The sequence below is a fragment of the Haemaphysalis longicornis genome, unplaced genomic scaffold, assembly GCF_048455015.1.
Source record: "Haemaphysalis longicornis isolate Haplotype H1 unplaced genomic scaffold, Haemaphysalis longicornis Haplotype H1 scaffold_3, whole genome shotgun sequence".
Lineage (NCBI taxonomy): Eukaryota > Metazoa > Arthropoda > Arachnida > Ixodida > Ixodidae > Haemaphysalis > Haemaphysalis longicornis.
In genome coordinates, this window is record NW_027526335.1 from 85,379,618 (window position 1) to 85,395,765 (window position 16,148).

Consider the following 16,148-nt stretch of genomic DNA (forward strand, 5'->3'; position numbering starts at 1 on the left):
TCCACCTAAATGCAGCCATACGGCTACAAAGGAAAGCTATACAGCTTTCTCGGAAACTTCGCAGTTGAAGAAAAAAACTCCCAAGCATTTCCCCGAGGGTGAACATGGTTAAGTGCGAATGCACGGGGTGATGCTATGAGGGGGAGTAAAGTTAAAATCCGTTGGCATTCGCCCGTGAGCGCGCGCGAGCCGACCCACGGAGGTCTGGCAGTTTATCGCTGCATATATAGGGGGGTACGCCGCGCCGAGCCAGGTGGCTGAGAGAGGAGGCGAGCGCAAGGGGAGAGGGACAGCGGCGCACGGCAGCTGCAGCCGAGCGAGGGGGAGAGGAGAGAGTGTGACGTCACGGTGGAGAGAGAGGCGCGCGGCAGCTGCTGGGGAGAGGAGGCGCGCTGTGACGTCATACCATGACGTCACGGCGCGAGGAGCGGTGCGGGGAGCGGCGCGCAGCCACGGCGAGGAGGCGGAGCGAGCGCGGTCACGTGGTGAAGTGACGTCACCGCGCCGTTGCTACCGACGCTCCTCTCCGCTCCACGCCGTTGCTAGGGAGAGGAGGACTGCGGACGCCGCCGCCGCCGGCGGTGGAAGGTTTGGGGTCGCTTATAAAGTGCATTCGCACTTAAAATTCGTCCTGGTCCAGGATTCGAACCCGGGACCACTGCTTATCCGGAGCAGTCGCTCTACCAACTGAGCTAACCAGGAGGCTAGTCGTTAGTAGCGCGAAAGCGAATCGATCAACAACTCGAAGTGAAGGACAGGGGTTAATCGACCAGATTTAGGGGAAATCCCCAAGGTGGAGTAAGTTTATGTAAAGGAAAATTTGACATCCACCTAAGCCGTATGGCTGCATTTAGGTGGATGTCAAATTTTCCTTTACAGCAACTCGTTGACTGGCCGGAGTTACGCAAGGTGCGACTGCAGGTCACCGAACTCGATAAGCCCTTAGAAAATCTCTCGGAATGGGTGACCCAGCTGCGACAGGATGTTCAACGCCAAACCCGCACAATGCCACAGGAAGCTCAGATCCAACAGGCGGACTCCCGTCTGCTACGGTTATGGGAAGCCAAATCCTAGCCTCCAATGACGGTACCGTACCCGACCGGGTAGCAGGGCGCTGCGCTGTAGAACCGTACAGCTCCAATGCCAGGTAGAGAATCGCGCCGCCCACGTAACGGCACAGCAATGGTACTCATTCTGCCAACACCTGGGATCTAATAGGAGTGCCTCACGCGTTTGGCGTATACTCTGTCATCGCATTGGCGACACGAAGACCGGAACGTCCCAACGACAGGAACTTCTCAAACTCCTGCACCAATACCCATGCAGACGACCCCCAGCAACTTCTCGCAGCGCTCCGAGCCCGCTACATTACTCAGACACCCCGTCAGTTGCACGCATATAGCACGTCACTGCCAATACGGCGTTTGACGCGCCGTACACGTAGTCTGCATGACCCAACTCCGTACGCAATCGGCGCCTGGATCCGACGGGATCAACAAAAGACGCTTCGAAACTTGGACGACGCCTCTGTCACGGCACTCACAGGCTACTTCAACAAATGCTGAATTTACGGAGTGGCCCCAAGGACTGGAAACCTGCCGTCGCCGCGTTCATACCAAAAGCAGGAAATAAGCCCCTGCAAATCGAAAACCTTCGTCCCGTCTTGCTAACCTCATGCTTAGGGGAGTTGTTTTAACGTATGGTTCCCCACCGTCTTGCTGCATTTGTGGAAACACACCAATTACTCCCCGTAACTATATATGTAAGGTTTCCGCCAGGGACCCTCCACGCAGGGCGTGTTGATACAGCTACACCAAGGCATCTTACTGGGCACCGGATCCAGTTTCGCCACGAGACACCTGGCCCGTCCTTGGTTTAGATCTCAATAGCGCCTTCGATAATGTAGCCCATGATGCCATCCTACGCGACCTCACGGACATGAACGTCGGCCCAAGAGCCCATCACTACATGCAGGATTTTAAGGCGTGCCACGCCTTACAATCGCGGACCTCAAAACCGATCCCTTCCTCCTGGGCGATGCGAGGACACCCCGAGGCTGTGCTCTCGCCCTTCCTATTTAACGTGGCGATGCGGGGTCTCCCGCCAGCACTAGCCCAGATACCTAATCTCCGACACAGTTTGTACGCGGACGATATCACTCTATGGATAGCAGGGGGCAGCGACGGCGACATCCAGGACGCCCTTCAAGCCGGAATTAGAACAGTGGAACGCTATGCCAACAGCAAGGGGCTACAGTGCTCTCAGCAGAAACCTGAACTGTTGGTTACCTACCCAGGCTCTCACACCCCTCTACCCAATCAGAGTATTCAATTATACTCCAGCACGCGAACGCCCATCCCCCCGGTTCCCGTTATTCGGATATTGGGGGTGCACGTTCAAGCAAACGGTCCCAACTCCGAAACCATCCGCCTCCTTTGATGTTCATGCTACACAGGTCGGTCGCATGATCACTCGGGTAGATAATCGGCGACGGGGAATATCCGAACACTCTCTACTTCGCCTCGTACAAGCCTTCATACACTCCAAGATAACCTATGCCACCCACATCTGCAGCTGACTCCCCTTGAAATGGAAAAGCTCAATATTATTCTGCGCCGTATTACTCCCATGCGTCTCCTTTGGACCCCCGCGCACTCGGGCCTGCAGGGGAATGGGGTGGCTCATGAGCTGGCCTGCGAGCTCACCAACCAGGCGTCAGATTATTCTGCCACTCCTCCTTCCTCAGCACCCCTCCTTAGTTTTCAAGATGTCCTAACTCACTACAAGGACATTAGACGCATTTATCCACATCCGCACGCCTCACTCTCTCGATACCAAGCGACCGTACTATGGCAAATACAGACGAACACCCTCTCATACGCAGCAGAATACACCCTACCTTGTACAGCCCACTCTGTCCTACCTACGCAGTTTGGGCCAACATGCACCACATGTTGCCCCACAATGCAGACCAACAATTTTATTCACGACGAATCAGACTGGGAAGCGCACTGCTCAGCTCTGGCGATCCGTACCTTGTACAGCCCACTCTGTCCTACCTACGCAGTTTGGGCCAACATGCACCACATGTTGCCCCACAATGCAGACCAACAATTTTAATCACGACGAATCAGACTGGGAAGCGCACTGCTCAGCTCTGGCGATCCGTGCTCCGGTGTTTCGGCGAGACCCGCCACAGCATGCACCTCAGTGAACGGCCCGGCTACGGGCGCCGCCGTCGGGTCCAAGGTGGACTCGGCCGCCGGCCTTCTGAGCAATTATCGGGTCACTGAATGTACGCGTTACGTTCTAGCGCGAGATGAGCGCGAGGCGTTGGAAAACAAGCGTCCCGGTGTTCTACTGCCGTGACTACATGAGACGACAGGAGACGCCGGCAGCCCGAGCCCCTAAGGTGCTTCGCCTCTAAAAAGGAAGGGCACGTTTATTTCGCCGTTTAAACATAACAGCAAACGTTGGAGCGGGAACGGCGGTTTCGTGCGAATCCCTGTGACGGCGCTAGACGAGGGCGAACTCCGGGTAGGGCACCTCTTTGAGCAGGCCGGCCAAGATGGGCGCCACGCGTAGCGCCATGGCGAGTGCGACGCAGCTGCGCACGGCCTGCGCGGCGGCGTGCGAGATGCACTTCTGCTGCATCAGGCCCACTTTCAGCTTGGACACCTCGAGGCCCGTGAACTCCTTGGCGTCGAACACCTTCAGCTCGGCACCGCCGCCCGGCTTCTCGGGGTCTGCTGCATGCACGGGCCGACAAATCGCCGACGCGGTGAGTGCCCGCCGCCGAGTTAAAACGGGCCATGAAGACGAAATACAAGCATGATTCATTAAAAAAAAAAAAAAAACTGTTTCGTCCTGATAACAATGACAGCAATTTCATCAGAAACTTCGAACAAATAATGGTGGTGTTACGGAGAACAGACGAAGCAGCGGTGACTCCCCGGCCACTTTTCGGCGATATCTCTTTGACGTCACAGAATCTTGTTTGTGCGATTAATGGCCGCCGACATGGGCTACCGCCTGGAAATACCACTGCCCAAAAAAAACACCGTACGTCTGTCGGCCGTCCAAGTCACGTCCGTTCCGGCTTAGCGGACGTCCGCTGGATCCGTTATCGAGCCGATGGGCATACAATGTACGGCCGTGGAACGTCCAGATTTAACACTTGCGTATATTTATTCGGACGTCCGAAACGGGATGTAGTTTGGATGTTCAGGAAAAATTTACAGAATCAAAAATCTTTTATTGACGACGAGATTACGCTCCTACAACAAATACTACACCGCACAACACCAACGCTCTACGGGGCAGACAAGTATGCAACACGGTCAACTTGCTTCACACAGTTGGTTCGCGGTGCCTTATATATACCCTTCCCCAAAGAGATCATCGCGCGTCGGTGAGGTGCTGGGAAAAAGTTTAGAAATTGGGCTTAATTTTAGCATTATACAGATGAAACTTGCAATATACAAGGGTGTTGATGTACAAAATATTTCTGAAAAACAGAGTAGCTTTTCTGTTTTTGCTTTTATATTCAATGTAGGCCATTATTTGATCATTCATGATAACTTTGGACGTCTACGGGCGGACGTCCTCCGGAGATGCGGAAATGTATATCCTTTGTACATCCGTTGCTAGATGTGCACTGTTTGTCCGCAAATGTACATCCGCTCATGGACGTACAGTGGACATAGAATGGCCGTCCAAACTTCGCATTGGATGTTCGTCTGTTTTTCGGACGTCCCGTGGATGTCTGTGGTTGATTGGGTGTGCGATTGTAGTGGGGCCTCTACTCCCGTTTGATCATATCAAACACACACACATTAACACACTGACAACTAGATTTTTAGTACTGGCCCATATTGCGTCACCCCTGCCTGTATTACGTTATACTGTAATGCGAAATTTGAAAGTCTTTCAATATTTTGTTTGGTTGTAATGGAGCTGAGTGGGTTACCAAAGGCTAGTTCTTTCAAACTGAAAAGGTTGTATTTTGTTGCAATTTTTATTTGTTGCTGCATTACGTAGTTCAACTAATGTAACAAAGCTTCTTATCGGATGTATTGCGCCCGTCAATTTCAAAATAAGCTTGAAAAAGAGAAAGACGCCACGGGCTTTTTTGCGGGGCCGGCGGGTTGCCGCCGGCTGTGCCGCTTCGACGTTGATGCGCCATATATAATGTACCCCACGTGATGGGGAATGGGTGAATGGTATACGGCGCGATACCCTCGGGTATAGGTCTTCTTTCTGGTAACATGTGTAAGTCGCGAGCAGGATCTGTTCTACTTTATATCCTGCAGCCTATTCCGTCTGAGTGAACCAAATATATGCCCAGTGTCGTGTGAAAAGAGGGAGGGTGTTCTGCAAGGCCTAATTTCAGTGCACTTTCAATGCACTTTTCGTGCACTTTTCGGGCATTTTCAGTGTAAGCGAGCATGGTTCAAGCAGCCCGCGCAGTGCTTGCATGCAGAAGGACCTGAGTTCTGGGAGGTGTTATGTGCATATAGGCCAGCGTGGAGAAACTGTAAAAGACGAATGGGGGGCAAAACAGAACCTCTGGGTTAATATATTAAGTTGCTTAGTAGCGTGCTGAGTGACCATCTGCAGCGGGATTACCGTAAAACCCCGCGTATAATACGAGGTTTTTTTTTTCCAAATTTTACTGTGTAAAATTTGTTCCTCGTATTATACGTGGATCCCAAAGTTTTCACCCGAAAATTTGCACTTTCGGTTTCGGTTTCAGCGAAGGGTGGGCCATCTTGCGGTGGCGTTAGCTGGCTGCTGCTTCTCTCAGCCGGCGCAATTGTGATTGTTTTGACCACGCGAAGGATCAGTACGTTCACCGCAAGTCTATCACGATGTCGGGTGCACGAAGGCAGTATTCAGCGGCAATTGAAAGAAAATATATTTTATGTGCCGAGACCATCAGGAATTGCGCCACAGGACGGCAGTTCGGCGTCACCGAAGGCAGCATTCGCGGGTGGAGAAAGCAACTGGTGCTTGACTGGATAAAGTCTGTGTGGTGTCGGCGGCCTGGAGCACTGTTGGGGGTTCCCGTCAGTGCTCGTGTTGGACGCCTTTCGCTGCCACCTGGCCGATTCCGTGAAGAAGTTGTTGCGCCAACCCCGCATCGAACTCATTGTCATTCCAGGAGGAATGACATCCCAACTGCAACCGCTAGACGTTTGCATCAACAAGCCTTTCAAAGACTGCATCAGGTCCTGCTACCAAGAGTGGATGAGGTCTGGAGACCCGTAAGTGGCAGCTACCGGATGGCTGATGCGGGCTTCTCCAGCGGTGCTTTATGGCTGGATCGCGGATGCGTGGGCCAGCATCGCCGAGGAGCTCGTCAGTCGCTCTTTTAAGAAATGCGGCATCTCGAACGCCCTGGATGGCACTGAGGACCACTTTCTGTGGGAAGACATTTCCAACAAGGCGACTTCAGGAGACAGCGGCAGTGATCCTGACGATGACTGAACGGACGTCGGGAGACAGTTCCAGCGAAAACTGACAATGACTGAAGGGTAACTGCAGTGCAAATAAATGTTTTCTGTGCTCTTTACCCCGTTTTATATGTGGACGAAAACTTTTTTTTTTATTTTGCTGTCCCCAATTACACCTCGTATTATACGCGGGTCCGTGTTATACGCGGGTTTTTACGGTATTGTCCGGCGCTCAATGACGTTGTGCGCGGACCAGCCTTTTAGCGCGCTCATTGCCTGGCAATCCTACACGGCCTACGTTCCACACAATGTCGTAGAAATGTAGAAATGCTTTCCATGCAGATTCAGACTACATGTGTGGCACTATAGCTGCCGGCACGTCTCTTGAGAGCTCGATGAACAACTTCTAAGATACACTCCCCGACTATCTCCAATATAATGGCTTGTCCGTAGCGGACCTTGCATTCGACACCCTTTGCTGCATTATTCGATGTAGCGGAAGTCGCTCTACTTTCTGGCGGTTGGCCACGTAGCCACGTAACGCTCTCTTCGTGTCCTATATTAGCGTTGTTGAGCACCCACCGCGCTGTTCTAATCATTGCTGTGACCGCGCGTACGAAGTGCGTATGTATACTCACGGCCGATGACGAGGTCCACGCGCACCATGTCCACCTTGCCGGTGAGCGAACCGGACATGGGCTGCGCGGCGCCCTCGTACTCGTACCAGGCATCGAACTCGCAGTCGGGCACGAGCACGGTGAGGGCCACGTCGAACCGCGCCGGCGGCGCCTTCGCGTCCCCTTCTTCGTCCCGCTCTTCGCCTCGGGGCGGCGCCGGCAGCAGGTAGGGCTTGTGGTCGTGGCCGACGCGGGCGAGACCGTGGATGGCGCCGTCCTGCAGCTTCCAGTCGCCATCGTCCGTGGTGTACAGCTCGCTCGGCTCGACCGCCTCGACCAGCTGCGAGCTCTCGCGCAGTCGCCGCATCACATCTTCCACATACTCCCGCGCCTTGCGGATGTTGCCTGCGCGCATGCGCGCCACAAGAACAGCGGGGACGCCGATGGTTCGATTCCACTCGTTGGGGCTGGTCAGCTCACCACAAAGAATCTCCACTTACCACAAAAACACGTCTTCCTTGTATAAACCACGTGGTTAGGCTTAGCGGTAAATCTAGAAGTAACTCGTAGGACAGGCAAATACCAGAACCTTGTAGCAGAGGTGCGAACGGTTGATGCATGTCTCCGTGGTATGAGGGTATACAGCAAGGAGTTATGAGTACCGACTTTTATAACTCACGAAGATGATGGGTGAAACGCCGAATGTTCTCATTTTAGTTGCGTCTAGTATTAAAAAGCGACTGCATCTTCCCTACTGTTAGTCTCACTCCGACCTTAGCTGCACCCGCTTGACCCATGTATCAACAAAAGGGCTAAACGTGTACCGTTCCTTAGTAAGCATCTTTTTATCTAAGACGACGGATCCCAACAAATATGTGTCCAAGGTGCATCGTTAAAGCTTCCGCCATCACCTGCATGGCAACAACCTGGCGAAAGCGCCATTCTGGCTCCTCACTAACCGGGGTATGGCAACGTTTAGCTGATTTGTGGTACCGCGATACCTCTGTCAACAACTGACACTGTCGGGTAATCCTTATCCTGGCGTACGAGTAGAGTGCAGTGACCTGTCCCTCTTGCGGAGCGGCGGGATCATGGTCCTTTTTAGTGCGAAAGCTCCATACGCTACATAAAGGTCATTCGTCACGTCTCATTGACCTTCAGTCGCCGAAGGGCAAGGTGTGTCTTTCCTACCGCTCCGATGAAACGGCTAATCGCCTGCGCTCGATAGCTCAGCACCGACTGTGCCGTCTGCGCGTGCGCTTCCGCTCAAACGAACCAAGTGAGTAGGCGAGAGAGAGAGATTGAGAGTGAGTGCTTTATTGATATAGAAGGTGGAAAAGAAGTGGACTGAGGATATTCTTAACTCATTTGGGAGTTCGCCAGCATATATGTATACAACCCAGTCCGGGGGAAGGGGAGAGGGGGAGTGAAAGGGGATAAGTGAGACCAAATGGGGACAGAGAAAGAGAGAGAGAAAGAAAGAGATATAAGGAGTGCGTAAGGCCGGCCGGCAGGCATTGTGACAGCCGTTGGATGAGTAGGCGACAGTACAACGGCTACTTTACCGGCGCTTGGAACCGCACGCGGGCTGGGCTGTCTGCGCATGACCTTCACTGCAAGGGAAAATGTGAATACAATCATGCGGTAAATGTTGCTGAGAAATCTCGAGCAAAGGCAAACTTTCACGAAACAATGCGCGCTTAGCCTCTGCTTTCGCTCGAGAGGACAAGGTTTAGAAAGGTTAAACCTGGGCAACTTTTTAATGAAGGATGCAATGCGTCATCCAGCGGAGTAACCCGGTCCTAAAAACGGGCGATTGTATTTAATCAGTCACTTTTGAGATTTGTCAGGAGTGCATTGGTTAGGAGCGTGTGTACGTTTGCATTGGTATGATTACACCAACGTATAGCATGTGATCGTAAGCTCGAAACTTCCTTGGCAATGAAAAGGATTAACCTTAAATTAAAAAGAATACTTTAAAATCTTACATAATCTTAAAAAAAGATACCTGACCCCAGTGAAAATGGCTCTAGCGTGAAAACTTCATTTCCCGAACCTTCTCAGGCGTCATCCCTAAACTAGGGCACTGTAAACCCTTTCGAGGAGCTCAACCAGGAAGGCTTAGTTATTGCACACCGCACTAATATAATCAGCTACACCCGATTAGGCTATAACATTATTCTAACTTAGGGCCATGTCATGGACAGCGTTTGTTGCGCAGGACTGGTCAACTGAGAGGGAAAATCTGAGTAGCCTGGTGTCAGGAAGGCATATCACGAGATGGAAGTGCGACACATACAATGAATACAGTTGAACCCCTTTATAAGAGACATGTACCGGGGAGCAGTTTCTGTCTCTTATACGAGATGTCTCTTATAAGCAGGGAACCATGTTTTCACTTACTAATCAGACCCTACTTCAATGTGGGCACCGTATGACTAAAATAAGCTCAAAAGAACGCTACAGCATGTTGCAAACGATTCATTCTAATTTATGTTTTGCCGCCAGAATTTATGAAACAGTTCTGGATCTTTGCTTCATGACTGTATTTACACTGTTTTTACAACCGATTCTACAAGCTTTTTTTCCTTTCACTGTTTGTGGAAGATGAACCGTAGATGTTGAGTTCACAAGCCTGATGAATAGCCAGAGCGCACAGCTTCTTCTGCTGTGTGCTCAGGCTATTCATTACGCTTGCAGGACTCAACATCTGCGATGCTTCCTGATTGCGAGCTACGCGAGTGGGAGAGCCTGCATGTGCGGTCACGCTCCAATGGATGGCAGTAAGCTTCAACCATTTCTGTAAGTTGCATTTCCATTGGCAGGGCTTCTCATCTTCATTTCATAGCTGACTGAACCACTGTGTGTTTATTGAAATTATAATAAATAGCGCCTGCAGGCGTCTGTCGTCCACCTGTTTCCACAATGGAAGCAACTGCAATTAGTGACTGGTGGCACTGCATCTGAAGTTAAAATGTCTGTTACAAGCGAGATTATTGATTAAAGTTCAAGGATGACTTGTTCCTTATAACCAACTGTCTTCTACATCCGATGTCTGTTACAAAATAGGTCAATTTAATGGGAAAGGTAGGGCAGCCAACCCTGTGGGTGAATAATGTATCTTATACCCATTTGTCTCTTACATCCATGTCTCTTATAACGAGGTTCAACTGTACAACGAAACGCCCCTACAAGCTAAAAGCTGTGCGAGTGTGGATTTTTTTTACCTGCTTCTTCAGTGCTGCGACTGGATAAAATAAGGCTCTGCGATCGCTACAAGCGACTCCGACCAGAACATTTTTCAAGCGTGTATTCTAAACCTCGCTAATAGCATAGTAAGCGGTGAATAAGGGAATAAGCTTTATTGATTTCAGCTCTCAACTGTCAGTTTGAGTTTAGCGGCAAACACGTTTCAGGGGCCACGCGTGCATGCACGCGTGACTAGTTCTTTCTAGCTGCGAGAGATGGCGCCTCTGTCGACAAGCGAACTCCGAGTACAGTGCTCCGCGAACTCTATGGTTCACCGCACCTTGCGGCTTCGTACAACTTAGTTTTGACGATACCAAGCTTAGCGCCAGGCAGCTGTTCATGGCCTGCATTCTAATGTTTTTTTTTCATCTTTTTTTTTTAAAGTTTGCTTTGTCTCGGTGAAACAAATGCTCTGCCGTACTAACGGCAGGGACGACGTGCGTGACCTGTGCAGAACCGTACACGTGCACGCGCGAAGCCGAAAGTAAATGCGTGCTTTGTCCAGCTGTTGAAGGCGAACCAGAACATTAAGGGTGAACTAGCATTTTTGCTGCATGCTTGTAACCTACTTAATGTAAGAGTTATAAACCACTGAAGTCGAATTTTAAATTAGATTATAAATTTTCCGAGTCAGTCCGAGTAGAGCCTTATGAGGCTTACTTAATACGGAAACGTGACAAGCCTTTCCACCCTTCTACCCACCCTTTCACGTGGTTTCCGCAGGTAACAAACAGAGTTCTTTCTGATATGAGGGGAGTGACGTTTCGACCGTTCCTCCTGGTGGGGTGACGAGCACAATAGCGCACCCAGGATTTTTGTCTGCGAGAGAGGGGGTGGGGGGGGGGGGGGGACTGCACGTAAAGCACGTGAAGTCTCCTCATGACCCTTATTTTTGAAAAAAAAGGAATGCAAAAAGAAAAAAAAAACCTTGCAGTACAGTTGACTATTATTCGATGAGATACGGGGGCTACGGAATAATTTAAACCGGCCAGGGACTCTTATGCATTCAAAAATCTCCAACGCATGGACACTTTTTCTGTCACTAAGAAATATTCTCGCTTTTTTTCTTACACTGAAGTTATGCGCAAGTTGGTCTGCACAGTCTTAGAAGCACGTAGTGTTAAGAGCTCGTGCTCCTGTTTTCTTCTTCTTTTATTTTTTAATACCAGTAAAACAATACTCTTTTTCGAGATTTAACTAGGAATGTCTAAGAATAGAAGCTTCCGAGATACAAACTTCGCTCGTTAACCTCGGTGGTCGGTTCCGTAGAAGAGGGAGGGGGGTTGGTGTGACATACCTTGGGGTGGGGGGGGGGGGGGGGGGGGGGGGGGGGTAGGTGCGCTACTGGACGAGCAGTGTGATGAATAGGATCCCGCTCAGAGGCGGATTATCCATAGTTTAAAGGGTTTAAGTGAACCAGGCCCTTCGGGCTGAGGGGCCTCCCCGAGGACTGAAAAAAATGGTAGACGTCGAGGTTTGGTGCGAAAAAGACCCAGCCTCCTGCTGATTTCCCCTGATTGAAACAGAGATGATCTATTTCAATAATGAGTGCTTCGAAAAGCTTGTTCGTTGCATAATGTGCACAATCAATAAAGCCAGCTCACATTTCTTCAGTCTGAGGCACGCCGTAGATTCTTGTCGGCAGCCGTTAGTTTTTTCGGGCTTCTACAGCGTACATACGTTTTCTTTGCTGCGCCTACTTATCGCTGGGCTGTATGTACTCCATGCCTTTTTGGAACAAAATAGGACAGCGGTGATTCCAAAGCAAGTCTCAGACATGCGGTGGTCTCGGCGAGCGGATGCAACGAAGGCTGTCGTGGCAGGTTCTAAAGAAATTAAAGCCGCCGTGCTGCAACTATCCGAAGGTCAAGATTAACGCGCAGAAACGAAGCACGAGGCAATTTCTTTGCTGGAGACAATGACAATGTTGGAAACTGCACTGATGGCCGACTTTTGCGAGAGAGTTTTGCAGCGCCTTAAGGCCACCAGCAAGGCACTTCGGATCCGAACACTGTCATTAAATTCTGCCGTAAGCCTGTTGAAATCGTTGTGTGTATATGTATCCAGCTTAAGATAGGTTCTATGAAATTAAAAAAAGCTTGCCAAGAGAGCGTCGGACAATGCTTTGTACAAAGCAAGCACCCAGAATAAGCGGAAACAATCGATACCATACGACAACACTGAAGGCACGAGCACGATAGATCCAAACCTTCTTCGTCATGATTGACGTCTCCTGCACGCTCTCACAGCTCGCTTGAGCGCTTACACCGATGTCTGCCCGCAGTTTGCTGTTTTTAAACCCTCTGTTTTTTGAACCGGGCCCACAGCACTGCTAATGCGGGCCTGATCCCGCTCCTTGCTCACGCGGGAAGTTGCAGTTAAAAAGTGACGCCTCCAAGTCATGACGTCACCACATTAACTGTGGCGCCATCAAACGATTCTCGTAGTTTTGGTTAGTAAGTAGTCATGTTGACCTCCCACGCCAGAGTTTCCAACTTGCAATGTAACCGCTTAATAACCCACGCTGCCGTTTTGTACACAGTATTCTAGCCTCATGTAAGGCTTAGCAGGGCTGCAACCACTACTGTAGGGATGCTGAACACTCGGTGCTCCTTGACATTTACAAATGGAAGCCGAAATCATTTTGTTATGCTTTATTTATAATTTGTTATTCACCTGCAGGTTTCGACACCCCCTCACGAGACGCACGCACGCGCGCGCACACACACACACACGCGGACGCTCGCACACACATGCTTAATCAGCCACCAAGTTTTTTTTAATACTTCTAACCTGTTCTTCATTATTCACGTTTTATGGAACCGCAGTGGCTTTCGACACAGTTTATCGACTACAGGTGCATGTAACATGAGCAACAACAGAAGAAGACAAAAAAACAATTTTAGAATTTTATTAAAAATACTCACAACTAAATACTAACTTCATTGGCAAGATCGTGTGCTCTCTACAGATAGCGGTGAATTTCAAACGTTATCGGTTACTCTCAATAGCGTCGGTTGCTCATTATCATCAACATCATCATCAATCAGCCTGTTTAGTTCAGTGCAAGACGAAAGCCTCTCCCAGGATTCTTTGCCCCAGCAAAGCGCCGAGTCCATTCTTTGCCCATCACTTGGCACTGTGCTGCTTTCGCATCGTCTCAGGATTCTTTGCTGCGTGCTCTGCGCCCTAGCTTGTCTGCTGACGTATCATGCTACTGAGACCCTCATTTTCTACATGCCTAGGTTTTTTTTTTCAGTTAAAGGGGTTAAAGTTACAGAACTTCCCTTTTCTGGACCCGTTTCTCGGTATCCACCCTGTTACCCTGGTGGTTTACCGGTTGTCATTTCGTCCCACTACAGGGCCAGCCCAAGTCCATTTCTTTTTCTTAATTTGGACTATGATATCTTCCACTCGAGTTTGTTCCCTGATCTAGGAAGCTCAAGTGTCACTCCTATTATCCTTCGTTCCATGGCCCGTTGCATCTACCCAATTTTTCTTTCCGGTTATTCAGTAAGGCGCCAAGTTTCCGCCCCATAGGTCACCACCGGCAGGATGCAAATACCATTCTTTTTATTGATGCTGGTAGCCTACTTTTCGTTATTTGGGAGTGCTTGCTGCGTGCACCCCAGCCCATGCCTGTTCGCCTATTCTGCGCCGGATTTTTTTCTCGTGGTTAGGATCAGCACTGACAACGTGTCCAAGGCAGTTATATCGGTCTTTTAGCCTTCAACCCAGCGTCCGGACTAATTATGGTACTAGCGCCACGTCCTCCTCTAATGAGCCTGGGGAAACATTAGTGCGTGGTAATTACCATGGCCACGCCGCCGCCATGTTGACCTTGGAAGCGTTATAATTGTCATGACAACCACGCGAGGAGGCGCAGCGGATGGGGGAAGAGGCGATGTTGGAACCTTTGATTCTGCTCCCCACCCCTCCCCCTCCTCGCCCGCCCACCGCCGCCTCTATCGGAAGCGGCGACTCTGCCAGGCCAGGTCAGTGTACGCCGCTTGGGCACTACAGACGGCAGCTCAAATCGCCAGCTCCATTCGCGCTAAGTGCGCGAACGCAATTTGTGGCGACACTGATGCACAATACAAAATAACACGTCCTATTCTTCAGCTCAGCTTCACGGCAAACGAACATAGCTACCACGATGCAAAAAGACCTCTTGTTGAGATTCGCCCTGGTGTTCTTTGCATCTCTTTTTCTGCACCGTAATGTCCGAGATAGCATACACGAGAAATTTCCCACAACGTGAGACGCGTGCGTCCGCCCGGCTCTGCAGCGCGGTGGCAGCGACGACCGTTATCGCCATGGAGGTGGTTACCGCGCATGCGCGCCCCCAGCCGCGCCGAGGCGGAGAGAGAAAAAAGTGAGAGTAGGCGTGTTTCCCCAGGCCCGCTACGTTTAGGAGCGCAATAATACAACCGAAACTAGCAACAGTAACATCGGCCCGGTTATATTCTTAAGTCTAAAACAATACAAGATGCGTACAGTTGCGTAGGAGTCTGAGTAGTCGGGCCGTCTCAAAGGCCCTCAACATGCTGCTTTGCATATTTTCGTCACACGGCTGCGTTTGAGCATAGAAAAGGCGGAGACGCGCTACAGACGCTGGCTAAAGCGCACAGCAGCGCTGTATTGCGGCAAACGCGGCTTACGAGAGCAGAAGGCGCGTGTTGGTTATGGCGTAACGTTTTGAAGACGTGACGAATTGCATCATACTACGCCCCCAAAAGCTTCAGACTGATCAATCATAGTAGAGGTCAACGCAGTATTGCTAATAATATTGAGAACTGTTTACTTTATTACGGCTTGAGAGGATAAATTTCGTCCCGAAAAACCTGACGCTGATCCCGAAGCAGGAAAATAACGATCGAAGGGCCAAGGCAACAAAACAGGCAACTACTCACGCATATTTTTGGCCATCCTTCTGGGGGGCGTAACTCGTCGACTTCTTCTTTGTCGGTAGAAATGATGCAGGCAATGTGGATGACGACGACGATGGAGATGCCCCTGAATTGTGTGCACGTACCCGCAAGGGGCTATTGGCCAGGGCTGCAGTGTCTTTACCATCTACCCCCATTGATTTGGGGTTGTGTATACGCTAGGAAGAAAAAAAGTTGAGAAAATACACCATCTTCCCGCAGGGGAACCCTGAGTAGTATGCAAAGCAGCCATGGGGTCGATTCAAGTGCCCATTAGTTTTCAGTTCGTCGTTTCCGTTAGGTTGAGGTACGTAGCTACCGGTAAGTTGGTTTCCATGGTAACTACCACACTTTTCACTTACCGGAACTACGAAATGAAAAATTGCGTTGAGCCCATGGCTGTTTCGCATACTACTCAGGGTTCCCCTACGGGAAGATGGTGTAACCGACTGAACGCTGCCATAAGAAAGTCATACAAGGCAGCCATCGGTGTTCTCGACATCGCAAACACCGAAAAGCTCCTCGAGCTCGGAATCCATAATACTTTGGAGGAAATCATGGAAGCCCAGCAAGTAGCCCAGATCGAGCGGCTCAAAGGATCGAAGACGGGAAGATCCATCCTTGCCCGACTCGGTATGGAAACGGCGTCCACCATTCGTAGCCCCGGCAAGCAAGAAGAACGAGACATCCAGGCTGTCATCCGGAATGCTACCAGAGTCTATCCTCTACCCAAGAACATGGACCCGACTCACAACAAGGATAGAAGAATGACCAGGGTGAAGGCCATGTTAGAGCAGCACCTGAGCGTTCCCGGCACCAGATTTGTAGACGCTGCAGAGTACAGCGACCGCCGATGCTTTGCAGCAGTAGTCATCGATGCAAGGACGGGAGACACGGTG

The 16,148-nt window shown here is 50.5% G+C and overlaps 1 protein-coding gene and 1 non-coding gene across 2 annotated transcripts; both read right to left on the bottom strand.

Moving 5' to 3' along the window:
• Nucleotides 1-628: 628 nt before the first annotated feature.
• On the bottom strand, nucleotides 629-702 carry Trnap-cgg (transfer RNA proline (anticodon CGG)). The gene has a single exon. It is a non-coding gene; the product is annotated as a tRNA-Pro (tRNA).
• Nucleotides 703-3,516: 2,814 nt separating this feature from the next.
• LOC144175304 (uncharacterized) lies at nucleotides 3,517-15,250 on the bottom strand. Its single transcript, XM_077704387.1, has 3 exons — nucleotides 15,235-15,250; nucleotides 7,094-7,477; nucleotides 3,517-3,746 (listed from the first exon to the last, which is right to left on the bottom strand). The coding sequence occupies exons 1-3, from the start codon at nucleotides 15,248-15,250 to the stop codon at nucleotides 3,517-3,519; spliced, it is 630 nt and encodes a 209-aa protein (XP_077560513.1).
• Nucleotides 15,251-16,148: the final 898 nt, after the last annotated feature.

What these genes read in the sequence shown, in the direction of transcription:
- LOC144175304 (XM_077704387.1), bottom strand. An exon ending in CGTGGACCTCGTCATCGGCC is followed by an intron (nt 3,747 to 7,093) that starts GTGAGTATACAT and finishes TGCATGCAGCAG; the next exon opens with ACCCCGAGAAGCCGGGCGGC.